General features: G+C 68.5%; 1 protein-coding gene across 14 annotated transcripts; it reads left to right on the top strand.

Moving 5' to 3' along the window:
- Positions 1-1,460: 1,460 nt before the first annotated feature.
- Positions 1,461-25,598, top strand: EBF4 (EBF family member 4). Of its 14 annotated transcripts, XM_075708852.1 has the most exons (17): positions 1,461-1,703; positions 2,645-2,760; positions 8,664-8,820; positions 9,036-9,099; positions 9,165-9,220; positions 10,261-10,334; positions 11,174-11,242; positions 15,865-15,946; positions 19,191-19,308; positions 20,171-20,304; positions 20,397-20,523; positions 22,139-22,227; positions 22,803-22,868; positions 23,399-23,576; positions 23,655-23,837; positions 24,835-25,038; positions 25,375-25,445. In XM_075708852.1, the coding sequence occupies exons 1-17, from the start codon at positions 1,461-1,463 to the stop codon at positions 25,443-25,445; spliced, it is 2,031 nt and encodes a 676-aa protein (XP_075564967.1). The 14 variants fall into 14 exon arrangements, with proteins under 14 accessions (XP_075564967.1, XP_075564977.1, XP_075564972.1 ...); XM_075708862.1 differs by lacking the exons at positions 1,461-1,703; positions 25,375-25,445 and adding an exon at positions 25,567-25,598 and having other exon boundaries at positions 2,630-2,760; positions 19,191-19,332; positions 23,655-23,845; positions 24,957-25,038; XM_075708857.1 differs by lacking the exons at positions 1,461-1,703; positions 25,375-25,445 and adding an exon at positions 25,567-25,598 and having other exon boundaries at positions 2,630-2,760; positions 19,191-19,332.
- The last annotated feature ends 304 nt before the right edge of the window (positions 25,599-25,902 follow it).

Raw genomic sequence — 25,902 nt, forward strand, 5'->3', positions numbered from 1 at the left:
AGCGCTCGGCTGGGGTCTCCCCGAGGCACCTCGCCATGCGGGGGGGTCTGCCAGGGTGTCCCAGGGGATGCAGAGGGGGGTCCCCAGGGCACGCCGGGGCCTGCCTGGGGTCTCTCTGAGCTGTCTTGGGGATTCAGCGGGGTCTCCGTTGGGACACCCTTGGGACCTGCCTGGGGTCTCTCCGAGCCATCCCAGGGGATGCGGCAGGGTCTCTGCAGGCTGTCTCAGGGATGCAGCGGGGTCTCCTTTGGGACACCCCCTGGGCCTGCCTGGGGTCTCTCCAGGCCATCCCGGGGGATGCAGCGGGGTCTCCTTTGGGACACCCCCTGGGCCTGCCTGGGGTCTCTCCAGGCCATCCCGGGGGGTGCAGCGGGGTCTCCTTTGGGACACCCCCAGGACCTGCCTGGGGTCTCTCCAAGCCATCCCAGGGGATGCAGTGGGGTCTCCTTTGGGACACCCCCTGGGCCTGCCTGGGGTCTCTCTGGGCCATCCCGGTGGATGCAGCGGGGTATCTCCAAGCTATCTCAGGGATGCAGTGGGGTCTCTGCAGGCTGACTTGGGGGATGCAGCGGGGTCTCCTTTGGGACACCCTTGGGACCTGCCTGGGGTCTCTCCAGGCCATCCTGGGGGATGCAGCAGGGTCTCTGCAGGCTGTCTCAGGGATGCAGTGGGGTCTCCCTGGGGTGTCTCAGGGATGCAGCGGGGTCTCCTTTGGGACACCCCTGGGACCTGCCTGCGGTGTCTCCAGGCCATCCCGGGGGATGCAGCGGGGTCTCCTTTGGGACACCCCCAGGACCTGCCTGGGGTCTCTCCGGGCCATCCCGGGGGATGCAGCGGGGTCTCTCAAAGCTATCTCAGGGATGCAGTGGGGTCTCCCTGGGGTGTCTCAGGGATGCAGTGGGGTCTCCCTGGGGTGTCTCAGGGATGCAGCAGGGTCTCTGCAGGCTGACCTGGGGGATGCAGCGGGGTCTCCTTTGGGACACCCTTGGGACCTGCCTGGGGTCTCTCCGAGCCATCCCAGGGGATGCAGCAGGGTCTCTGCAAGCTGTCTCAGGGATGCAGTGGGGTCTCCCTGGGGTGTCTCAGGGATGCAGCGGGGTCTCCTTTGGGACACCCTTGGGACCTGCCTGGGGTCTCTCCGAGCCATCCCGGGGGACGCAGCGGGGTTCCCCCCGGGGCCTGCCCGCGCTCCCCCGCAGCGAGAGGCTCCGCGCTCTCCCCCGCCACCCCGGGGAGCAGCGGGGGCTCCCCGCTCCCCGCCAGCCGGGTCCCCCCGGGGATGGGGAGGGGGGGGTGCCCGGTGCCCCCTCCCCCGGTGCGGCGCTGGCCGCGGAGCCCCTCCGCCGGCGCGGGGAGGGACCGCTCCTCCCCGGAATGATGTCAGCCTCGCCCGGCCGCGGCCCCCGCCTCCCCCGGCGGCTCCGGCCCTGCCTCCCCGGGGAGGCGGCGGCGGCGGCGGCATGGCCCGGGCCGGCGGGGCGGCGGGGCGGCGGCGGGTGCTGGTGCTGATGGTGCTGGTGGCCGCGGCGGGGCGGCGGGGCCGGGGCGCCGGCGGGGGGCGGAGGAGGGGAGGAGGCCCCCCGGGACCCCCCGGGCCCCCGACGCCCCCCGGCCCCCCCGCCCGCCCGCTCCTGCTGCTGCTGCCGCTGCCGCCGCCGCCGCCGCCGCCGCCCCGCGCCGCGCCCGCAGCCGCCGCCCGCCCGGTAACGACCCCCGCCGCCGCCCCTCTCCGGCCTCCTCCCCCCGGCCTCCCTCCACTCCTCCTCTGCCTCCCTCCATCCCTCCCTCCACTCCTCCTCTGCTTTCCCCATCCCTCCCTCCACTCCTCCTCTCAGCCTCCCTCCATCCCTCCCTCCAGTCCTATAAGCTTCCCTCCATCCCTCCCTCCACTCCTCCTCTGCCTCCCTCCATCCCTCCCTCCAGCCCTGTAAACCTTCCTCCATCCCTCCCTCCACTCCTCCTCTGCCTCCCTCCTTCCCTCCCTCCATCCCTCCCTCCGCTCCTCCTCTGCTTCCCTCTCTCCCTCCCTCCAGCCCTATAAGCCTTCCTCCATCCCTCCTTCCACTCCTCCTCTGCTTTCCCCATCCCTCCCTCCACTCCTCCTCTCAGCCTCCCTCCATCCCTCCCTCCAGTCCTCTGCCTCCCTCCATCCCTCCCTCCACTCCTCCTCTGTTTTCCCCATCCCTCCCTCCAGCCCTATAAGCCTTCGTCCATCCCTCCCTCCACTCCTCCTCTGCTTTCCCCATCCCTCCCTCCACTCCCCCATCCCTCCCTCCATCCCACCCTCCACTCCCCCATCCTTCCCTCCACTCCCCCATCCCTCCCTCCATCCCTCCCTCCACCCCTCCCCTGCCTTCCCCATCCCTCCCCGCCCGCCCCTTCCCCTCCCGGTCCCCGCACTTGGCTGCCGGTCGCCTCCGTCTCCAACTTCTCCGGCCCTGCCTCCGCCTGCCTCCGCCTCCCGCCTCCCCCGAGCCTCCCCCGGCTCCCTCCCGGCCCCCCGCCGCAGATGCCGCTTCCCCGGCGGCCGGGACGGCGGCCCCCGGCACCTGCCCGGCTCTGAGCCCCGCTGCCGGGCCCGGGGGGGGGCGGGCAGGAAAGTTGGGGGGGCGGCCGCTGAGCCCCTGCCATGTTCTCCGTGCAGGAGGCACTGCCCCGGGGGGGGCTGCCCATGAAGGAAGAGCCGCTGACCGCCGGGCTGCCCTCCGTCCGCTGGCTGCAGGGCACCGGCATCCTGGACGCCAGCACGGCGGCACAGAGGTAAGGGGCTCCGCGGGCATCCCGGGCACTGCGGGCATCCCAGGCACTGCGGGCATCCCAGCTGCACTGGGCATCCCGGCTGCTGTGGGTGTGCTGGGCTCCATGGGCATCTCGGGCTCTGTGAGCATCTTGGGTGTTGCGGGCAGCCTGGGCACTGCAGGCATCCCGGGCTCCATGGGCATCCTGGGCTCCACGAGCATTCTGGGCACTGCAGGCAGCCTGGGCTCCACGGGCATCCCGGGCTCCACAGGCAGCCCAGGCACGGCAGGCATCCTGGGCTCCGCGGGCATCCCAGCCTCCATGGGCATCCTGGGCTCCACGGGCATCCCGGGCTCCACAGGCAGCCCAGGCACGGCAGGCATCCTGGGCTCCGTGGGCATCCCAGCCTCCATGGGCATCCTGGGCTCCACAGGCATCCTGGGCTCCACAAGCATTCTGGGCACTGCAGACAGCCCAGGCTCCATGGGCATCCTGGGCTCTGCAGGCATCCCAGGTGCTGTGGGCATGCCAGTCACCGTGAGCATCCCAGGCTCCACAGGCATCCTGAGCACTGCGGGCATCCCAGGTGCCGTTGGGCATCCCCTGCACCACGGACATCCTGGGCACTGCGGGCATCCTGGGCGCTGCAGGCATCCCGGGTGCTGTGGGAATCCCAGGCATCCCGGGCACCACGGGGTCCACGGGCATCGTGGGTGCTGTGGGCATCCCAGGTACCATGGGGTCCGTGGGCATCCCAGGTACCACAGGGTCCACGGGCATCCCGGGTGCCGTGGGCATCCCAGGCACCCTGCACGCCGCAGGCACCCCACACCCTCAGCACCCCGGCATCCCTGGGCAGGCTGGATGCCTTGGGGATCCCGGGTGCCCCGTACCCACTCGGTCAGGCACCCTGGGTGCCCCACATGCCCTGGGCTCCTTGGGCCTCCGGGTAACCCCTACCCCTGCGTACCCCGGGCATCCCGGGGCCCCCACGGACTTCAGCACCCCCGGGTACCTGGGGTGTCCTGAGCCCCCTGGCACCCCGTGGGTGCCAGGCCTGCGGCCCCGCGTTGGGAGGGCCAGCGGGTGCTGGCCAGCGGGGCAGGAGCTGCTGCGGGAGCTGTGAGGGGCTTGTGCCGTGCCATGCACCCACCGGAGCCAGGACCTGCACCCTGAGCCCCGGCTCTGCTGGGAGAAGCTGCGGAGGGCGAGGGCAGGGCTGGCAGCGGTGTCATCCCCGTCTCCCGGGCAGGGCTGGCGGCATCGGCTGGGGCGAGCCCGGTGCTGCCGTCGCTCAGGGAGCCTCCACCACTGGGCTTGCCGTGCCGCAGCCCGGTGCCCTTCCGTGCCCCGGCTGGCCCCATGCCCTGGGGGGCTCAGGGGTCTGTGCACCCCATCCCCTGCCCTCCCTGGGGGCTCAGGGCTCCGTGCACCCCATCCCCTGATCTCCCTGGGGGGCTCAGGGGTCTGTGCACCCCCCATGCCCTCCCCATGGGCTCAGGGCTCCATGCACCCCCCCACCCTCCTTGGGGTGCTCAGGTCTCCATGCACCCCATCCCCTGCCCTCCCTGGGGGGCTTTGTGCCCCCTGCTCTCTCTCCACCCTGTGCCCAGAGGGGTCCCGGCCGCAGCTGGGGGACACCTTCACCCCTGCGCCCAGCACCCCAGCTCCTGCTGTCCCCCACCCTGTGTGCACCATGGGGTTTGGGGGGGTCGATAAGGGGGTCTGTGCGTGGAGCGCGCTGCAGCTTTGTCCAGGGGTGACAGGAGATGCCCCACAGTGCGGAGGAGCGAGGGGATGCGAGCCAGCCTGGGCGCTGCCTCCCTGGGGTGCCCCACGCCCTTCGCCTGGCCAGGGACAGCGGGTTTAGGGGTCCGGGGAGGGGGGTCTCCCCTCTGCGTGGGGCTCCGGTGGCGTGGCACAGCCCCGGCACTTCTAGCACCGACCCGCTCTATGGGTGAGATCGCTCGTCCCCGAGCTCGGGGTCCCCAGCCGCAGCGTCAGCCCCGCCGCCGGCTCTCCGCCGGGGACCGTGACTGTGCCGGAGGTTGCGCCCCACAGCTGAAGCCCTGGGGGCTCCCTGGGGTCCCCCCCCCAAAGCCGCCACGTTTGCAGATACTCTGGGATGTTTGAAAACCGCAGCGATCCCCCCCTGCCAACCCCGGCAAAGCCACCCCAGCCCCGTCCCAGCGCAGCCACGGCCGCGGCCCAGCCTGGAGCCCCCCAACAGCGGCCGGACCGAGGGTCCCAAGGGAGCCGGGGTGGGGGGCTGCGGTGTCCGAGCTGGGGCGCAGGGAGGTGCCAGCCTTCCCCCTGCGCACCCAGAAACTTCCCCGTGCCCCGGAGCGGGGCAGCGAGAAAGTGGGGGGTGAAATCTGTCCCCCTCCCACCCGTCCCTGGCTCCGGCAGTGCGGGGGGGGATGCACACAGGGCTGCGACCGCCGCAGCGGCTCCGGCAGCGATGCTGCCCCGCGGCAGGGCCGTGGCTGCCCGCGTGTCTCCGTGTGCCCACGTGTCTCCGTGTGCCCGTGGGGTCCTGTGTGCCCGTGGGGTTGTGTACCATGGCGCCCGGTGCGCGAGGACGGGGCTCGCAGACCCCTTGCCCACCCTGGGGTGCACTCCAGGCCCCCCTCTCCTCCCCGTCCCGCCGCGGTGCCCGGCAGTGTGCCACGCGTGTGGGCAGTGCCACACGTGTGGCCGTGCTCGCGGGGTGCTCGTCACCTCCAGACCCAGCCTGCCTCCGCCCTGTGTCCCACACCGCTCTCGGACCCCTGCTTGCACCACCCTGCAAACACCAGCACCCGCAACCCCCCCCCAATTCCAGTGGGACCCCCCCCAGCTACCGCAGGGTCCCCAGGTGATGCCAGCTGGCACCCACAGCTGCAACCGCTGCGGGCAGAGGGGCAGGGGAGGGCAAGGGGGGTCCCAGGGCCAGGCAGAGGGGCTGGGGACTTTGGGGTGAGCCCACGCTTCCCGGGTGGGGTCCAGCGCTCCCCCCCATTTGGCAGAGCCGCCCCTGGGAGCCGTGGCTGTGTAATTGCGCGGTGCCCCGGGTGCCTGGCGGCTCCGCCAAGGGAAGATGCTGCTTTACTGTAAGAGACGTTCGCTGGGCTCCTCTGCTAGGAAATGCTCTGATTGCCTTTAATAATTAATGGCAGCCGGGCTCGCTTTCTCGGAGTGCCGGGGTCTCGGCAGCGCTGGGAGCAGAGATGCAGCCATTACCCGGCCGGGCTGGCGGCCCCATCGCCTCCCCCCAGCACTTTAGGGCCGAAGCTTTGCGGGGGGCGGAGGGGAATGGGGGGGCTGGTGGGTGCTGGCTCGCTGCAGCCGCCCGTGCCGGGACCACAACACCGCGGCCACTGTGGCCACCGTGGCTGGGCTCCAGCGTGGCGGGGCCGGGGATGCTGCCGGGGGACAGCGGGGTCCCCGCGGCGCATGGGGGTCCCCGTCCCTCGGGGAGCTCCGTGGCGTGCCAGCGGGGCACACCGGGATGGGGACCCGGTGAGACTGCGGTGCCCCGGTGTTGCCCGCGCTCCAGGCCAGATGCCACGGGCATGGGCCCCGAGAATGAACCTGTGGGCACTGGTCCGACCCATGGGTAGGGGACAAGGGACACGCACGGGGTGCGCCAGGACATGGCCATCAGCAGCGCCCGGGGACACGAGTGCGCACGTGTGTGCCCGGACACGCGTGTTTGGCCACACGCACACAGGTACCCGTGTGCCAGCCGAGCGTCGTGCCCCGGCGTTTGCTGACTGGGGACGTTTCGGCTCCCCAGCAATCAGCTTAACGAGCTTTTGCCTCCGTCATGGAGAAGTGTCCCCGGAGAAGCGTCCCTGAGGGTTTTCAGGATCCGGGCTTCGCACTTGGCCTTGGCTGGTGCCCGCAGCCAGGGCTGGGGCTGAGGGTGACGCCGGGGGTTAATTAAAGCCCGAGGAGCCTCATTAAAGGCGGCGGGGGGTGCCTGGGGTCCGCTCCCCACCCTGCGCTGGCTCTGCCCTGGGCTCCTGGGTGTTGCTGGGACCGGCCGCAGGAGCAGGCTGCTGGTAAAAGGGCTGAACCCCATTTTCTGCTCTTGTTTTGAGGAGATGCTGGTGGCTGTGGCTTGTGTGGGACCCCGGGAGGGGTCCCTATGTCCTCGTGTCCCCCTGTCCCTGTGGCTGCGTGCAGCCAGGAGCAGCCTTGGGAGGAGCAGGGTGGGGGGGTTCGGCCATGTAGGAGCAAAAGACCCCCACAGCTGGGGTGGGGTGCAAGCAGGGGGTCCTGGGGGCTCTGCGGGGACCCACTCCATCCTCCGGCTGCGGGTGGAGGGGTGCCCCCACCCTGGCCCCCACCCATGTGCCATGTCCCCGGCCACCCCGGGGCCTGGCGGGGGTCAGGGTGCCGGGGGTCCTGCTCCTTGCCCATGCACTGTGTCCCTGCACCCTGGGGGCTGGCTGTGACCCCCCCATTCCTGTGCTGACCATGTCCCAGCATGGCTGGGGGTTTTGGGGGAGGGACCCCTGCAGCGGGCACCCCCTTGGACTGGCAGTTGGGGGGTCACACCCGACCCATCGCCCCCCAAACTGTGTCCCCGGGTGGGCTCCCGGGAGCAGGGCTGGGGGTGCTGGGGCAGGCAGGGACCCCCCTGTGCGTTTGTGCACGGCCCCCCCTTATCTGCACCCCAGTGCTGACCCCTGCGTGGGTCTGGGCCAGTGGGGTCTGCAGGGTGCTGCCAGGCACGGTGGGATCTGGGGGGCTGCAGGGTCCTGCTCCATGCTGGGGGGGACTGGAAGGCCCGTGGGGTCCTGCCCCACACCGGGGGGGGTCTGCAAGATCCGTGGGGTCCCCATGGGGTGCAGGGGCTTTCCCCAGCGCAGCGTGGGAACTGGCTCCGGCAGCTTAAGCCCCCCGAGGTCGGCGCAGGAGGAGCCAAACCCGCCCCCCGCTCCGCCGCCTCGCTCGTCGCCCGATGTGTTTTTAATCACAAAAGGGGGGAAACTTTTTACATCCGCGTGTTTATCTTGGCCCCCTCGCCTCGCCGGCTGCCGCGCCGGGGGCTGCTCCGGCTCCCGCAGCCGCCCACGCCGACGCCGCGCTGGCTCCCGCAGCACCGGCGGTGACACCGGTCAGGGACAGAGGCCAGGCTGCGGCCGAGGTGACCAGGCTGAGGTCTGGTCAGTGCCGGAGCCATCGACCCTTGGGGACAGCTCTGCCGCCATCCCTGTGGTCACTGTCCTGTCACCGTGGGCGTCCACACAGGGCCCTCGGAGCAGCCGCTGCGGAGGGCTCGGGGACGTCCCCTCCTGTCCCCAGCGCCTGCCCCCGCAGAGCTGGGGGCAGACGATGCTGCCGGGCGTCCCCCGGGATGCTGCCGCCATGTCCCACCCTGTGTCCCCCCACCCCAGCCCGAGGAGCTGTGACCCCCACCCTGAACACCCACCCTCCCGGCTCTGCTGGGGCCACCCTGTGCGCGCACACGTGTGTGCAAGTCTACATGAGCGTGCACACCGATGCACGTGCAGGGTGTACACCCCGATGTCCCCACCCGTAGCAGGGTGCAGGGTCGGCGGCCGAGCCCCTCCAGCGCCGCGATTCCCCTCCCCGGGGACCGGGGCTGCCTTGGGGACCGTCCCCTCCCTGGGGACCGGGGCTGATTTCGGCCTCACTTCCCCCCCAGGACAAGCTCTGGGCACGGGCACATCCTGGCCATGGAGCAGGGTGGGGGTCCTGGGTGCTCCCCCCCCGCAGTCCACAGCACCCCGGGGTGCCAGGGAGCATCGCTGCGGGCCGCGGGGGGAGTTTGGCAGCTCCCACCGAGTCCTTCCCCTGGGGATGGGGTGGTCCTGGGGAGGGGGTGCTGGGGGTCCCGGGGAATGGGTGCTGGGGGTCCCGGCAGCCGCCCTGTGCTCACCACCCCCCCCCCGGCTCCTTCCTGCCGGCAGCGGGGTGGGCCTGGCCCGAGCCCATTTTGAGAAGCAGCCCCCCTCCAACCTGCGGAAATCCAACTTCTTCCACTTCGTCCTGGCCATGTACGACCGGCAGGGCCAGCCCGTGGAGATCGAGCGCACCTCCTTCATCGACTTCGTGGAGAAGGAGCGGGTGAGCACCGGGCTTGTGGCGGGGCTGGGGTGGTGGCGGGGCCGGGGTCCCTCTGCCCGGCCATCCCTCTGCTCTCGGAGGCTGCGCTGCAGAGGCTGAGACCTCTCCCAAACTCATTGCACGTGTGGGGAGTTGCCCGGGGTGGCTCCACCGCCCTGGGCTGGCGGAGGGCTGCACGGAGAGGGGACCGTGATGTCCCCCTGTCCTCCCCCCAGGAGCAGAACGGCGAGAAAACCAACAACGGGATCCACTACCGGCTCCAGCTGCTGTACAGCAACGGTGGGTGCCGGGGCCGGGGGGCTGGGGGGGCGCGGGCAGGGCTGACCCCTCCTCTCTCCACGCAGGGCTCCGGACCGAGCAGGACCTCTACGTCCGCCTCATCGACTCCATGTCCAAGCAGGTAACGCCGGAGAGGGGACGGCCGGGGTGGGAGCCAGCACCCCCGGCACCGCAGCCCCCGACCCCGCCGGCCAGCGAGCCCCCGGGGCCGTCTGCACGCGTGTGTGTGCACGCACGGGAGTGCCAGGCGGGCACGTCTGTGTGCGTGCACGCAGCTGCGCAGAGCAGGCGCATCTGGACGCGTGCGTGCACGTGCGGGTGTGCGAGGCAGGCGCGTCCGTAAGTGCACACGCGTGCGGGTGTGCGAGGCAGGCGCATCTGTAAGTGCACACGCATGCGGGCATGCGAGGCAGGCGCATCTGTAAGTGCACGCACGTGCGGGTGTGCGAGGCAGGCACGTCCGTAAGTGCACGCATGTGCGGGTGTGCGAGGCAGGCACGTCCGTAAGTGCACATGCGTGCGGGTGTGCGAGGCAGGCGCGTCTGTAAGTGCATGCACGTGCAGGTGTGCGAGGCAGGCGTGTCTGGAAATGCACGCACATGCAGGTGTGCAAGGCAGGCGCATCTGTAAGTGCACTCATGTGCAGGTGTGCAAGGCAGGCACATCTGTAAGTGCACGCACATGCGGGCGTGCGAGGCAGGCGTGTCTGTAAATGCACGCACGTGCGGGTGTGCAAGGCCGCGCAGCTGACCTTGCAAGCCCAGGCATGCGGAGCGGGCGCATCTGCGTGCTTGCACGCACCCCCACGTGCACGAGCGCACACGTCTGCGCGCTGGCGTGAAGGCAGGCGTGCACGAGCGCCCGCAGCAATGTGTGCACACAAACCCGTGCATAGGCACGCACGCGTGTACACGCGTGCGCCTGCACCCACGCGACTCCTCGGAGGCGTGCAGGGCTGCGCACCCATCCACGAGCGCTCGCTTCCCGGCCCCTCTCCCGCTGGTGCTCCCACCCCGGCTGCCGTCAGGGGGTCCTACCCGGGCTGGGGTCACCCAGGGAGGGTCTGTGGGTCGGGGACAGGTGGGAGCAGTGGCAGGGGACGGGCAGGGTGCCGGGAGGTGGTGGCACCCCCGCTGCGTGCTCTCTCCCCCCCACCCCCAGGCCATCATCTACGAGGGGCAGGACAAGAACCCAGAGATGTGCCGGGTCCTCCTCACCCACGAGATCATGTGCAGGTAGGTGGGGGTCCCGGCGGGGGTCCCGTGGGGGTCCGGCGGCACCGGGGGTGCCAGGTTGGGCAGGCGGGCAGCGAGCGCTGCCCGCCCCAGCTGCCTGCTGCCAGCGCGGGGTCCCCCGTGCCCCATTAGCGCCGTTCTTGTTTACCACCCTCGTGCTCGGTGTTTGTGCAAATTAGCGCTCCGTGCCAGCGCGGCTAATTGATCTCCAGGAGCCGAGCTAACGATGCCAGGGCCGGGGTGTCGTCCCCCCCCCGCTCTCCGCCGTGCTCCCCCGGGCCGGCACTGCCGTGTTTGTCGGCTGGCGGGGGCACGAGCCCGGCCCCTGCCGTGTCCCCCATGGGTGATGTGGAGCCCCTGGGGGCACCCCCAGTTTGGGGCACCCCCAGTTCAGAGCCCCCCCCCGCCCACCTTGGCTCACCGAGTGTTTCCCAGGGTTGGGGTGCCCCCTGAGCCCCAGAGAGCCCCAAATCGGAGCCCAGCCCCATGGCGTGGGGTGGTGGGGTGGATAAGGGGGGTACCCCAGGGGTGCCCTCTCTGCCACAGCCCCCCCTGTGCCCTAACATCACACAGGCGATGTCCCTGTCCTGGGGTGTCCCCGTCCCCCCCCCACCCCAGCACCCCGGGACCTTGTGGGGCACCCGCCTGTCCCCCCTGCCCCTCTGCCCCCCGCCCCATCCCGCCGTGGGGCGTGACCCCACCCTGCTCCATAGCACAGCGCTGGTGGGGGGTGCAAGGGTGGGAAATGGGGTCTGGCGGGTTCTCCCCTGGGGGTTGGGGGGTGTGGGGCTGGCTCCAGCCCCCCCCTCACACCCGCTCCTCTCCCCGGCCATGCCCAGCCGCTGCTGCGACAAGAAAAGCTGCGGGAACCGCAACGAGACCCCCTCCGACCCCGTCATCATCGACAGGTACCGGGGGGCCCGGGCGCGGGGGTCCCCTGCGCCTCGCTGGGGCCAAGGGAGGGGGGCGGCGGCCGGGGGTCCCCCAGGGAGCCGGGGCAGGGAGTCCCCAGGGTTGGGGACCGGGTGCGAGCGCTGCTTCGTTAGCGCTAACGAGCTGGGGGAGCAGCGTGTGGGGGCCGGGAGGACACGCGGTGCCCCCCGGTCCGGCTCGCTGCGGTGGCTGGTGGCCCCGTGCCGGGCTGCGGTGACAGCCAGCCGTGCCAGATGGGGAAAGCGGCGTTTGCTGTCAGCGCGGCGCTTCCGACACGCATCAAAGAAATAAAGAATACAGGCGGCACCCAGCCGCTTCGCTGAGCGCCGGGGGAACGCGTGGCAGCCCCCCGCACCTTGCGCCGTGGCTGTGTGCCATCAGGGACACGCCGGTGCGGCGCGGTGTCCCCAGGCCTGTGCCCCACGGCGAGGGCATGCACCCGTCCTCGCCGTGGGGCTGGGACCCACGGCACGGCGCCTGCCCCTCGCCCGGCACCGGCAGCGCTCGCTGGCGTGGGCATGGACGCCGTGTGCTCCTGGCGCTGGGGCGGGTGGCTGTCTGGCTGTCTGTCTGCAGCCCTGTCCCTCTGTCCTCCCCGGGCAGCGCACACCCCACCTCTCTCCGTCTGCCCATCCGTCCATCTCTCCTTCCATCCATCCCCCATCCTTCTCCATCCCTTCATCCGTCCCTGGGGACGCGGGGCAGCGCAGACCCTGCTCGCACCCCGCCATGGCCCCGGCCCCCCCGGCGTGACGCCAGCCCCGCTGCGGCAGGTCCCTGACCCCCGGGCTCCCCCCGCCCTGCCAGCGCCAGCCAGATGTGCTACCCCCCCCCCCCCCCCCCCCCCCGCCCCCGGCCAGCTGTGCCCCGGCCAGCTGCAGGGATTGCGGCCCCCAGAACTCCCGGCACGGCCGCAGGATGCAGCTGCCGCGGCCTGGCCAAGACAAACCTGGTAATGGCGTCCCAGTGTCCCCCGTCCCCTCAGCCCCCTCGTTCGTGGGTGTCCTGGGTGCTGCACCCAGCGCGGGGGCTTTTGGGGTGCGCAGAGGGTGCCCTGTGCCCCCCGCCCCGTGCTGGAGGCTGAGCCCAGCCCTGGGAGCCTGTGGGGTGGGAGGTGCCCCCCCCCCCACCCAGGGCAAGTGTCCCCCAAGCCCACCCCACCCCAGGGACCCCACGGGGCCGTGTCCCCAAGGAGGTGACATCCCCGGGCTGGCGGCATCCCCATCCCCGCTCATCTCCTGCGCTGAGGGCAGCCGGGGGCTTCCCCCGTGTCCCCGCGTCCTCCTCCGTCCCCAGGGCCCTCGGGGGTCACCCGGGGCCAGGCGGGTCCCCAGCCCGCCGCCCGCTCCCCCCCCGGCCCCCCCCCCCAGCCCCGCTCCCCAGCCCGACGCCCAGCCCCACTGGTTTAGAGAGCCAGATAAGTGCCCTATCAACATGTTAATCAAATTACTTAGGAGCTAAAATTGACGCTTTTCATTAATTATACAAGATTATTCTAATTGCAAATTCAAATTTATGCGCTCGGAACAGAAGGTGTTCGGCAGCAGCGCCAGGAATTTGCATATTAAATGGGGAGCGCTGTGCATTAGGGATGCTAATGCATGCACAGCGCCTGTATTTTTAACTCCCGGGCCCATATGCGCCGCTGCCGCTCGGGGGGGACGAGGCCGACCTGGGGTTCAGGATTATCCCCCCCTCAGCCGCGCAGAGCCAGGGCCGGGGGGCTGGGGGGGCTGGGGGGAGTCGGGGGGTCCCCCCCAGCCCCATGCCGCCCCTGTCAATCTCCTGGTGGGAGTGGGGGGGGGGGTGTTTTCCTGCTGTTTTCCAGCTCCTTCCTTCTCCTGATTACCACCTGCCAGGCAGCGGGTGACGGGGGGACACGGGGGGGTCCCCCTCTTCCTGCCCCCGTCCCCCGTGGGCAGTGTCCCGGCAGCACCAGTGTGGGACCCCCGTCTCCCAGCACTGCCCAAAAGCAGGAGCCCGCGGCGGGGCACGGGCCGGGGGTGCCCTCTCTGCTCAGGGGTCCCGTGGGGTGCCGTGTGCCCCCCGGCCCGTGCCCACCATGCCCCCCAGGGAGGGGCTGGAGGGATTTTGGGGCCAGGGAGGCTGCGCCCACTGCTCCCGTCCCTGTGCCTGCATCCGAGGGGGTCCCGGGGTGCCCCGTCATCCCCAGGGGTCGATCCCCCCTCCAGCCTCCACCAGCAGCTGCTGGGGCTGTGGGACCCTTCCCTCTGGGCACCTCCTCCCCCTCTGGCCCCCGCGGCCCTGCCCAGCCCCGCTGCAGCCCTCGGGGGGGGCAGGGGGGACAGGGGGGCTGGGGTGGGGTGCTGGGGTGCAACATGAAGGCAGGGCGCCGGACCAGGGTGTCAGGGTAAGGTGCCAGGGTTGGATGCTCCGCCAGGCCAGGCTGCTGAGACGGGATGGGACAGGGTGGCACAGTGGGATGGGGACACGGTGGCACGCTGGGACAGGACAGGGTGGCACAGTGGGATGGGGACACGGTGGCACAGTGGGACAGGGACAGGGTGGCACAGTGGGATGGGGATAGGATGGCACAGTGGGATGGGGATGGGTGGGACAGTGGATGGGGACAGGGTGGCACAGTGGGACGGGGATAGGATGGCACAGTGGGATGGGGATAGGATGGCACAGTGGGACGGGGACACGGTGGCACAGTGGGACGGGGATAGGATGGCACAGTGGGACGGGGATGGGTGGCACAGTGGGACGGGGACAGGGTGGCACAGTGGGATGGGGACACGGTGGCACAGTGGGACAGGGACAGGGTGGCACAGTGGGATGGGGATAGGATGGCACAGTGGGATGGGGATGGGTGGGACAGTGGATGGGGACAGGGTGGCACAGTGGGACAGGGACAGGGTGGCACAGTGGGACGGGGATAGGATGGCACAGTGGGATGGGGATAGGATGGCACAGTGGGACGGGGATGGGTGGCACAGTGGGACGGGGATAGGATGGCACAGTGGGATGGGGATAGGATGGCACAGTGGGACGGGGACACGGCATGCTGGGATGGGGCAGGATGGCACAGTGAACGGGGACAAGATGGCACAGTGGGAGGGGGATGGGTGGCACAGTGGGACAGGGAGGCACCGTGGGATGGGACAGGGTGGCACACTGGAATGGGGACAAGATGGCAGAGTGGACAGGGACAGGATGGCACAGTGGGACGGGGACAGGTTGGCACAGTGGGATAGGACAGGATGGCACAGTGGGATGGGACAGGTTGGCACAGTGGGATAGGACAGGATGGCACACTGGATGGGGACACGATGGCACGTTGGGAGGCAGCAGCCCGGTGCAGTGCCCCGGCCGTGCCGAAGGGCTGCCTGTGTGGGCTGGGAGATGGGCTGCCCCGTGCCAGGCCAATGGAGGGAGATGGCACGGAGGGACACGGTGCCCTGGCATGGCATGGCACGGTGACCTGGCACAGCATTCGGGCCTGGCACGGCACGGCGGCCACATGTGGCCCTCCGCCCTGGCGTGGTGCCGTAGCCTGGCGCGGTGGGGTGACCTGGCACAGCCCAGGGACTTGCCACGCTGCGGTGACTTGGCATGGCGGTGACCGTGGGTGCAGTCACCGGGGCCAGTGCGGCGGGCTGGCACAGTGTGGTGATCTGCCACAGCAAAGCGAGCTGGCACAGCGCGATGGCCAAAATATGTGTGTGTGTGCCACGTGTGTGTGCGTGCAGGGTGAGCGTGCCCGTGTGTTCCCACGCAGGCTGCCCGTGGCCGTGCGTGTCTTTGGCCGTGCACCGTGGGGTGGCCCGCGGCTGGGGACGGGGACAGCGGGTCTCACCTCGCTGCCCAAAAGTGCACAGGGTGGGAGTCCCGGTGTGCACCCAGGTGAGATCCTGGGAGGGGGGAGGTCTTGGGGACCACGTCTGGCCGTGCCCCCAGGCGCGGGGCCGTGGGCCCACACGTGCGGCCACGCTCCCACGCGTGCGCACCGCAATCCCCGCGCGCTCTCCTCCCCTCCCAGCCCTTAGCGTGAGCGCTGCTGCCGCTGCCCATTAATTATTGAGGGGCCGAGGCTGATTACAGGGCCGTGGACAAGCAGCCTGAATATTTCATCAGGCCGGGACGTGGCGGGAGCAGCTCGCCCTCCTGCCCATCCATCTTCCACCGGGAACACTGCCTGGCACCTGCCAGACCCCCGTGGGCAGGGAGGGGCAGCCCCCCACGCAGCCGGGGGGTCCCATGGGACGTCCTGGGGTCCCTGCAGCCGTGCAGCGCGTGTGCGCATGTGTGTGCATGGCAGCGTGCGAGCCTGGGCGTGCACGTACACGTGGGGTGTGTTTTCGGCTGTGCACACCTCTGCACGGTGCGTGCACATGCGTGTGTCATGGGAGGGGGTGCATGGAACGCCGTGCGTGGTGGGGAGCACCCACGCATGTGGCCGATGCGTGGTGCCACCTCCATTTGGGGACAGCAGGACAGGGGGGACACTCACCCCTGCTTTGCTCCAGCACCAGGAACCAAGGGATGGAGTTGGGGGGGAGACATCGTGGGGTCTCTGGGACCCCCCCCCCGAGTTTGCCAGCACTGACGGCTGCGTTCTTTCCTTCCATCCCAGGTTTTTCCTCAAGTTTTTCCTCAAATGCAACCAAAACTGCCTGAAGAACGCGGGGAACCCCCGGGATATGCGGCGCTTCCAGGTGAGCACCGGGCCCCCCCACCTCCAAACCCTGCCCTGCCCACCTGGGCTGCAGGAGGCGACGGGGTTGGACTCCTCATCTATTTTCCCAAAGGGGTCAAGAGGAATTAGGGACTCGATTCTTCATTTGGGAATTCCCCTCGCCCGCTTTGCAAACTCCATTCCCCTTGAACCCCTTTGCAAACCCCAATCTCCAAACCCCAATTCCCCTCACCCCCTTTGCAAACCCAAATTCCCTTCACTCCCTTTTGCAAACCCCAATTTCCAAACCCCAGTTCCCCTTGAACCCCTTTGCAAACCCCAATTCCCTTCACCCCCTTTGCAAACCCCAATTTACAAACCCCCAATTCCATTTAAACCCCTTTGCAAACCCCAATTTCCAAACCCCAGTTCCCCTCACCCCCTTTGCAAACCCCAATTTCCAAATCCCAATTCCCCTTGAACCCCTTTGCAAACCCCAATTCCCCTCACCCCCTTTGCAAACCCCAATTTACAAACCCCAATTCCCCTCACCCCTTTTGCAAACCCCAATTTCCAAACTCCAATTCCCCTTGAACCCCTTTGCAAACCCCAATATCCAAACCCCAATTCTTCTCACCTCCTTTGCAAACCCCAATTTTCAAACCCTAATTCCCCTTGGACCCCTTTGCAAACCCCAATTTGCAAACCCCAATTCCCCTTGAACCCCTTTGCAAACCCCAATTTACAAACCCCAATTCCCCTCACCCCCTTTGCAAACCCCGATTTGCAAACCCCCAATTTACAAACCCCAATTCCCCTTGAACCCCTTTGCAACCCCCGATTTGCAAACCCCCAATTCCACTTGAACCTCTTTGCAAACCCCAATTTCCAAACCCCAATTCCCTTCACCCCCTTTGCAAACCCCAATTTCCAAACCCCAATTCCCTTCACCCCCTTTGCAAACCCCAATTTCCAAACCCCAATTCCCCTCACCCCCTTTGCAAACCCCAATTTACAAACCCCAATTCCCTTCACCCCTTTTGCAAACCCCAATTTCCAAACCCCAATTCCCCTTGAACCCCTTTGCAAACCCCAATATCCAAACCCCAATTCTTCTCACCTCCTTTGCAAACCCCAATTTTCAAACCCTAATTCCCCTTGGACCCCTTTTGCAAACCCCAATTTCCAAACCCCAGTTCCCCTTGAACCCCTTTGCAAACCCCAATTCCCTTCACCCCCTTTGCAAACCCCAATTTACAAACCCCCAATTCCATTTAAACCCCTTTGCAAACCCCAATTTCCAAACCCCAGTTCCCCTCACCCCCTTTGCAAACCCCAATTTCCAAATCCCAATTCCCCTTGAACCCCTTTGCAAACCCCAATTCCCCTCACCCCCTTTGCAAACCCCAATTTACAAACCCCAATTCCCCTCACCCCTTTTGCAAACCCCAATTTCCAAACTCCAATTCCCCTTGAACCCCTTTGCAAACCCCAATATCCAAACCCCAATTCTTCTCACCTCCTTTGCAAACCCCAATTTTCAAACCCTAATTCCCCTTGGACCCCTTTGCAAACCCCAATTTGCAAACCCCAATTTGCAAACCCCAATTCCCCTTGAACCCCTTTGCAAACCCCAATTTACAAACCCCAATTCCCCTCACCCCCTTTGCAAACCCCGATTTGCAAACCCCAATTTACAAACCCCAATTCCCCTCACCCCCTTTGCAAACCCCAATTTGCAAACCCCCAATTTACAAACCCCAATTCCCCTTGAACCCCTTTGCAACCCCCGATTTGCAAACCCCCAATTCCACTTGAACCCCTTTGCAAACCCCAATTTCCAAACCCCAATTCCCCTCACCCCCTTTGCAAACCCCAATTTCCAAACCCCAATTCCCCTCACCCCCTTTGCAAACCCCAATTTCCAAACCCCAATTCCCTTCACCCCCTTTGCAAACCCCAATTTCCAAACCCCAATTCCCTTCACCCCCTTTGCAAACCCCAATTTCCAAACCCCAATTCCCCTCACCCCCTTTGCAAACCCCAATTTCCAAACCCCAATTCCCCTCACCCCTTTTGCAAACCCCAATTTCCAAACCCCAATTCCCTTCTCCCCCTTTGCAAACCCCAATTTCCAAACCCCAATTGCCCTTGAACCCCTTTGCAAACCCCGATTTCCAAACCCCAGTTCCCCGTGAACCCCTGTGCAAACCCCAACTTCCAAACTCCCATTTCCCTTGACCCCTCTGCAAGCCCCAATCGCTCCTGAACCCCTCTGCAGCCCCCGCTGCCCCTCGCCCCCCCCAGCCCCCCTGTGTCCCCTGCCCGCAGCCCAGCTCTCCCCGCAGCAGCTGGAGGTTCGGGAGCTGGAGCAGAAGGGGGGGGGTCCGGCCCGTCCCCCACCCAGCACGGGCGCCTTCATTAGGGCCTCTCGTAAAGATATGATAATTGTGACATTTTTACATGATTAACGACCTATCCAATTTGCATAGCGCCAAGCAGCTCCGGGAGAGCAGCCAAGTCCACGCCGGAGGGGGGGAGCGGGGCGGGGGGGGCGGGGGGCACGCAGGGGATGGGCTGGGGTCTCCCCTGGGGTCCGGGGTCCCCCCCGGCCGGTGCCACGGTGCCGGGCCGGTGCTGGGGTCCTGCGGCGCTGCGTGCTGATGGGGGGCACACGCGTGCATATGCACGCACATGTGTGCACACGCAGGTATGCAAGCATGTGGACGTGCGCACACGCGCCCCTTGGCACGCGTGTGCAGGTGTGCACAGCCACACAGGTGCAGATTTGCACGCATCTTGGCACGCGTGTGCAGGCGTGCACGGCCACACAGGTGCAGATTTGCACGCGAGTGCAGGCGTGCACGGCCACACAGGTGCAGATTTGCACGCGTGTTGGCACGCGTGTGCAGGTGTGCATGGCCACACAGGTGCAGATTTGCACGCGTCTTGGCACGTGTGTGCAGGCGTGCACGGCCACACAGGTGCAGATTGGCACGTGTGTTGGCACGCGTGTGCAGGCGGGCACGGCCACACAGGTGCAGATTTGCACGCGTCTTGGCACGTGTGTGCAGGTGTGCACGGCCACACAGGTGCAGATTTGCACGCGTGCATCACCACCAAGGCACGGAAGGTCCGGAGGGCACCCGTGACAGTCCCGGGATGCTCAGGGGTGCCGGGGGGGGACACGCTAGAGACGAGCACAGGGGTGAGGACCCCAGCACGGGGTGACGCACCCCGGGGGGCCGTGGGGGGACGGTGGCCCTGAGCCGGCTGTCCCGCAGGTGGTGGTGTCGACGACGGTGAACGTGGACGGCCACGTCCTGGCCGTGTCCGACAACATGTTCGTCCACAACAACTCCAAGCACGGGCGGCGGGCGCGGCGCCTCGACCCCTCCGAAGGTGAGTCCCTGCTGGCTGCTCGGCGTGCCCACACGCACACACAGCACGCGCCCAGGCACACGCATGTGCCCTGCCCTGACGCGTGTGCGCGGCCGTGCAGAGGGGCAGACGCACGGCCGTGCCAGCGGCTGCTGCTCCTGCTGCGGCATCCCCTGTGCCAGGGCAGAGACCGTGCCCCCGTGCCAGGACCCCCGAGGGGGACGCAGCGGGCACCCCGGGTAGACCTGGAGGGGGGCACCCAGCCCTGTATTTATGCCTTGTACGTCTGTCCGTCCGCCCAGCGCACACACACGGCCTCTCCATCCACCCGCCGTGCACCTGCGCTTTCTGTCTGTCCCTCCGTCCCTCCGTCCGTCCCGCGTCTGCAGGCTGTCCTGCCCTCCTGCTTGCTCGCTGGCTGTCCACCGCTCCGTCCGTGCATCCGCCATGTCTGCCTGTGTCCCTCTGTCCAATGCACACGTGCCCTGTCTGCCCATCTGACCCGTTTGCTCTCTGTCTGTCCGTCCTGTGCGTGCTCTTTCCACCTCTCCGCACCGACGCGCTCTCCATCCCCCCGTCCGTCCCCTGCACGCGCTCCCCCCACCATCCCCTCCCCACGGCCCCCCACGGCCCACAGTTGCCACCCCCGCCATGTCCCCCGCTCCCACCTGGCGTCTGTCCGTGTCCGTGCGTCCGTGGCTGCCCGTGTCTGTCCCCCGCCCCTCACCGCTGCCTGGTTCTCACTCTCTGCCTCTCCTCTCCTCTCCCTCTCTGCCTTCTCTCCCCCAGCCTCGCGCCCCCGGCCCCGACCCCGGCGCCCCCCGCTCCCGCCCCGCGTGCCCCCACACTCACTGCTGCCCTGTCTCTCCCCTCCCGCCCGAAGCAGCCACCCCCTGCATCAAAGCCATCAGCCCCAGCGAGGGCTGGACCACCGGAGGTGCCACCGTCATCGTCATCGGGGACAACTTCTTCGACGGGCTGCAGGTCGTCTTCGGCACCATGCTGGTGTGGAGTGAGGTAGGGGAATGCGGGGGGGGGGGGGTGGCAGGGGGAGCTGGCGTGACCACCGGCCCCCCCAGCCGTGGGCTGAGCCCCGTCTCGCCCCACAGCTCATCACACCTCACGCCATCCGGGTGCAGACCCCGCCGCGGCACATCCCCGGCGTGGTGGAGGTGACGCTCTCCTACAAGTCCAAGCAGTTCTGCAAGGGGGCCCCGGGACGCTTCGTCTACACCGGTGAGGGGCGCAGACCCCCGGGAAGGGGACACAGACCCCCGGGAATGGGGGACAGCCCCCTGGGGAATGGGGCGCAGACCCCCGGGAAAGGGGACACAGCCCCCTGGGGAAGGGGGCACAGACCTCGAAGGAAGGGGGCACAGACCCCCGGGGAGGGGGCACAGACCCCTGGGAAGGGGATGCGGACCCCCAGGAAGGGGGCACAGATGCCCAAGGAAGGGGACACAGACCCCCGGGAAGGGGACACAGCCCCCCGGGGCAGCACCCAGGGGACCCCTGTGCCCACTGCCAGCCCCTGGGCACAGCCCTGCCCTGCCTGGGACCCCCCCGCCAGCGGCTCTGCGGCAGGGACAGGGCGAGGGGATGGACAGGGTGCAAGGGGACGGGTGTCGGGCAAGGGTTTGGGGTCGGGCAGGGCTGGGGGCAGGACAGGGCTGGGTTAGGGGGCAGGAGAGGGTTAGGGGGCAGGGGGTAGGGTTAGGGGGCAGGGGGTAGGGTTGTGACCAGGGGATGCCGGCAGGGACTGGGTTAGGGGTAGGATCGGGGTGAGGGTTGTTGCAAAATGCTATTGGAACCCCCAAACAGACACCCCAGGGGCCCTGCACACGTGTGTGGTGTGAGCGTGAGCAGGGCCATGCACACGTCTGGTGTGAGCAGGGCAGCGTGCACACGTGTGTGGTGTGAGCAGGGCCATGCACACATGTCCAGTGTGAGCAGGGCAGTGCACATGTGTTCAACGTGAGCAGGGCAGCATGCACATGTGTGAGCAGGGCCATACACGTGTGCGGTGTGAGCAGGGCAGTGTGCACATGTGTGTGTTGTGAGCAGGGCCATGCACAAGTGTCCAGTGTGAGCAGGGCCATGCACACATGTGCGGTGCGAGTAGGGCAGCGTGCACACGTGTGTGGTGTGAGCAGGGCCATGCACATATGTCCAGTGTGAGCAGGGCCATGCACACATCTGGTGTGAGCAGGGCCATGCACACGTGCGGTGTGAGCAGGGCAGCGTGCACATGTGTGTGTTGTGAGCAGGGCCATGCACAACGTGTGCAGTGTGAGCAGGGCCATGCACACATGTGTGGTGCAAGCAGGGCAGCGTGCACACGTGTGTGGTGTGAGCGGGGCCATGCACATGTGTGTGGCGTGAGCAGGGCAGCGTGCACAAGTGTCCAGTGTGAGCAGGGCCATGGACATGTCTGGTGTGAGCAGGGCAGCGTGCACACGTGTGCAGTGTGAGCGGGGCCATGCACACGTGGGGCGTGGGTAGGGCAGCATGCATGGTGCGGCAGAGGATGGGTCCCACCGTGGTGGCCACGCGCCGTGTGCCGTAGCATGTTGCCGCTGGCTCGGGCACCCTCTCTAGACGGGCTCCGTGCCGCGCTGCACATCACCGAGCTCCGTCCCGTCCCCTCGGGACCCCCGCAGCAGGGCTGGGGGCTGTGGCTGCCGGATGGGGGGTGGGAGAGGAAGGGGCGCAGGGGCTGTTGGCACGGGAGGGGGGACAGCTGGGGTGTCCCTGCCCGAGGTGGGGTTCCCCCGCGCTACGGCTCAGCTCTGCACCGCACGCCCCGTGCCCCTTTCCCCGTGCGGCAGCCGCTGAGCCCCTCTCTCGGCAGCACTGAACGAGCCCACCATCGACTACGGGTTCCAGCGGCTGCAGAAGGTCATCCCCCGGCACCCCGGGGACCCCGAGCGCCTCCCCAAGGTAGGGACCCCCCTCCCCGGGCTTTGGCGCGGATGCTGTGCCATGCTCTCTGCCCTGCCCGGTGACACCCACGGGTGCGGGCAGGGACCCGCCGTCTCCCATGGGTGCTGCGCACCGCCTCGCCCAGACCCAGGGGTCTTCCCTGGCACTGCCAGAGGACCAAGGGACAGGGAGGGGGACGCAAAGTCCCTGTGCCCCCCACCCCGGCGCTGGGTGCAGCCCAGGGGCTTGCCTGGTTCCCCGACCCTGCGTGCGGGGGTCCGTGCTGTTTGCCCCCTGCCCCAGCAGAACCCAGGGCAAGAGGGGCCATGGGGGGATGCAAGGAGGGTCACAGAGGGGTGCAGGGAGGGTCTTGGGGGGGTGCAATGGGTCCCTGCTGGGTCCCAGCCCCGTGGGTTCGCTGTGGGGTGCTGGGCTGGGGCTCTGGGCATCGCAGTTCGGGGAGGTGCCGGTGTGGGGACCCGTCACCGGCACGGGGACGTGGCGGGGCAGGGTGCCCGCATGTCCGCCGTGTGTAGATGGGGCTGGGGTGGGGGTGCAGGCCCCCCCTGAGCCCCGTCCCGCTCCCTGCCCAGGAGGTCCTGCTGAAGCGGGCGGCCGATCTGGTGGAGGCTCTCTACGGGATGCCGCACAGCAACCAGGTACCACCGCCCCCCGCCCCCGTCCCGCTGGGGTCCCCCTGGCTCGTCCCACCCTCCTGCCCCCGGCCCCCCACCCTGCCCGCTCGGCGGGATGTGCACCCCGAGCCCGTGGCGCCGGAGCGGGGATGCAGGAGCCAGCCCCGGGCTCCCAGCCCCACATCTGCTTCACATCAGGATTCCTCGGGCGCTGAGTCAGTGCCGTGGGGCCCCCCGAGCCCCCCACCTGCAGGGGAAGGGGAGCCGCCGGGTCAGGCCATGGGGTTGGCGTCTCCAAAGCCGCCTTTGTTCCCACGTCCTTCCCGGCCAGCGGCACGAGCTGGGGGGTCTCGGTCCCCCCTGCCCCATCGCTGCCCGGCACAGCCCATCCTGCGCCCCAGGGATGCTCGGGGCTGCGGGTGCCCTGGGAGGTGACACGAGTTGGGGCATTCTCAGCCCCCCCTGCCCCATCGCTGCCCAGCACAGCCGTGGGGGTCACTCCAGGCTCCTTGTGACATGGGATGATGCCGTCCCCTTGTGTCCCCCCCCGCCAGGACATCATCCTGAAGCGAGCGGCAGACATTGCCGAGGCGCTGTACAGCGTCCCCCGCAACCCTGGCCAGCTCTCCTCGCTGGCCGGCACCCACGGCCCCGCCGGCATGATGGGGGTGAACTCCTTCGGCAGCCAGCTGGCCGTCAACATCGGCGACTCGCCGCAGGGCACCGAGCAAGGTGGGCCGGGAGCCATGCCAGGCAGTGGGAGGGGGTCCCTGCCCACCCCGTGCCACCCCCGGCCCCTCTCGCCCGCAGGCTACTCCCGAAACACGGGCAGCGTCTCGCCACGGGGCTACGTGCCCAGCTCCACGCCGCAGCAGAGCAGCTACAGCGGCGCCGCCGGCATCAACGGCTACGGCGGCAGCACCATGGCCGGCCTGGGGGTGCCCGGTTCCCCCAGCTTCCTCAACGGCTCCACTGCAAACTCCCCCTATGCCAGTGAGTCCGTGCCCCAGGGCGTCCCCAAAGCCATGCATTAGCCCCGGGGCGCCCCCAAAGCCATGCACCAGCCCCAGGGCATCCCCAAAGCCATGCATCAGCCCTGGGGTGTCCCCAAAGCCATGCCCTAGCCCCAGGATGTCCCCAAAGCCATGCACCAGCCCCAGGGCATCCCCAAAGCCATGCATCAGCCCTGGGGCATCCCCAAAGCTATGTACCAGCCCTGGGGTGTCCCCAAAGCCATGCCCTAGCCCCAGGATGTCCCCAAAGCCGTGTGCCAGCCCCAGGATGTCCCAAAAGCCATGCCTCAGCCCTGGGGTGTCCCCAAAGCCATGTCCCAGCCTTGGGGTGTCCCCAAAGCTGTGCACCAGCCCTGGGACATCCCCAAAGCCATGCATCAGCCCTGGGGTGTCCTCAAAGCTGTGCACCAGCCCTGGGGTGTCCCCAAAGCCATGCCTCAGCCTTGGGGTGTCCCCAAAGCCATGTCCCAGCCCTGGGGTGTCCCCAAAGCTGTGCACCAGCCCTGGGGTGTCCCCAAAGCCATGCTCCAGCCCTGGGGTGTCCCCAAAGCTGTGCACCAGCCTCAGGATGTCCCCAAAGCCATGCCTCAGCCTTGGGGTGTCCCCAAAGCCATGTCCCAGCCTTGGGGTGTCCCCAAAGCTGTGCACCAGCCCTGGGGTGTCCCCAAAGCCATGCATCAGCCCCAGGGCATCCCCAAAGCCATGCACCAGCCTCAGGGTGTCCCCAGAGCTGTGCACCAGCCCTGGGACATCCCCAAAGCCATGCACCAGCCCTGGGGTGTCCCCAAAGCTGGCTGCGGGGGCAGAGGGGAGCAGGAACACAGTCACCTGAGCTGAGACAGCCCCGGCCCCAGCCCCAGCCCTGGCCCTTGCAAGCTGGGTCCCCTGCGGTGTCACCGGGGTGTGCTGGCATCCCGCACGGCGAGCAGTGCCCCGTTTTTGAGCTCTGCCCGGCCTGAGAAGGTCTCTCCCTGCAGTCATGCCCGCCAGCCCCCCCCTCGGCGCCTCCTCCATCACCCTCCCATCGGGCACCAACGCCTCCACCCCCACCGGGGTCTTCTCCTTCTCCCCCGTCAACATGATCTCGGCGGTGAAGCAGAAAAGCGCCTTCGCCCCCGTGGTGCGGCCGCAGACCTCCCCGCCGCCCGCCTGTGCCAGCACCAGCAGCAGCAGCCTGCAAGGTGAGCCCAAGCGCGGGCAGGGCTGCCTTCACCTGCCCGCGCCGCCCGCAGCTCCCTGCCCGCCCCAGACCACCCCGGGAACCCCCTTGCCCCACGGAGGGGGGGGGGTCCCGGTGGCACCATGCCCACGCTGCTGCCTGCGCCCTGCCCAAGCCTTGCAGATCCCTTCCCGTGGGCTGCCTGTGCTCTCCTGCCTGCACCCCTGCCTGACTCCGCACCTCCTCCCTGCACCTGGGGCACGGCTGGGGCTGCCACCCTCGTCCCTGTCCCCCCCGGTGCCCACCGTTCCCCCCCAGCCTTGGCTCACCCTCTCTTTCCCTCCCTGCTGCCGCCCAGACCCGGCTTTCGAGGACTCGGACAAGTTCCACACGCCTGCGCGGCCGCTCCAAGGACTGGCCTATTCCTAAACACAGTAGGTCCTGGGATGCGCCGGCCCCTCATCCCGCTGGGATGGGCAGGGAGAGCGTGGCCAAGGAGGGCAGGGACCCCCCCTGCCCCGGCGTGCCCACCCCTCGCCTTTCCTTGCAGCCGTGCCCGGCCACCTCATGCCACCCATGTGAGCCGGGACGGCGCTGGAGCCGCGACACGGACCGGGACTGAGCGTGGCCTCGCAGCCCAATGGTGCCGGCCCCTCTGACCTGCTCCCAGGGGCTCCCGCCGGTGTCGGGGCGCTTGGGACCACCTGCCACCCCGCTGCCCTGCGGCCACCCCAGCCCGGCCCCGCGGAGCTCGGCCCCCTCGTAGGACAGGGGCTGCACCCCGCAGCGGGGTGTCCCCGGGGTGGGGGGGTGACCCCCAGCCAGGGCCAGCACCGGCGTGGCTTGGCATGGCTCAGCTCGGTGGGCAGCCCCTCCTGGGGCCAGA

Source organism: Pelecanus crispus, chromosome 4, assembly GCF_030463565.1.
Source record: "Pelecanus crispus isolate bPelCri1 chromosome 4, bPelCri1.pri, whole genome shotgun sequence".
In the NCBI taxonomy this organism is placed as follows: Eukaryota; Metazoa; Chordata; class Aves; order Pelecaniformes; family Pelecanidae; genus Pelecanus; species Pelecanus crispus.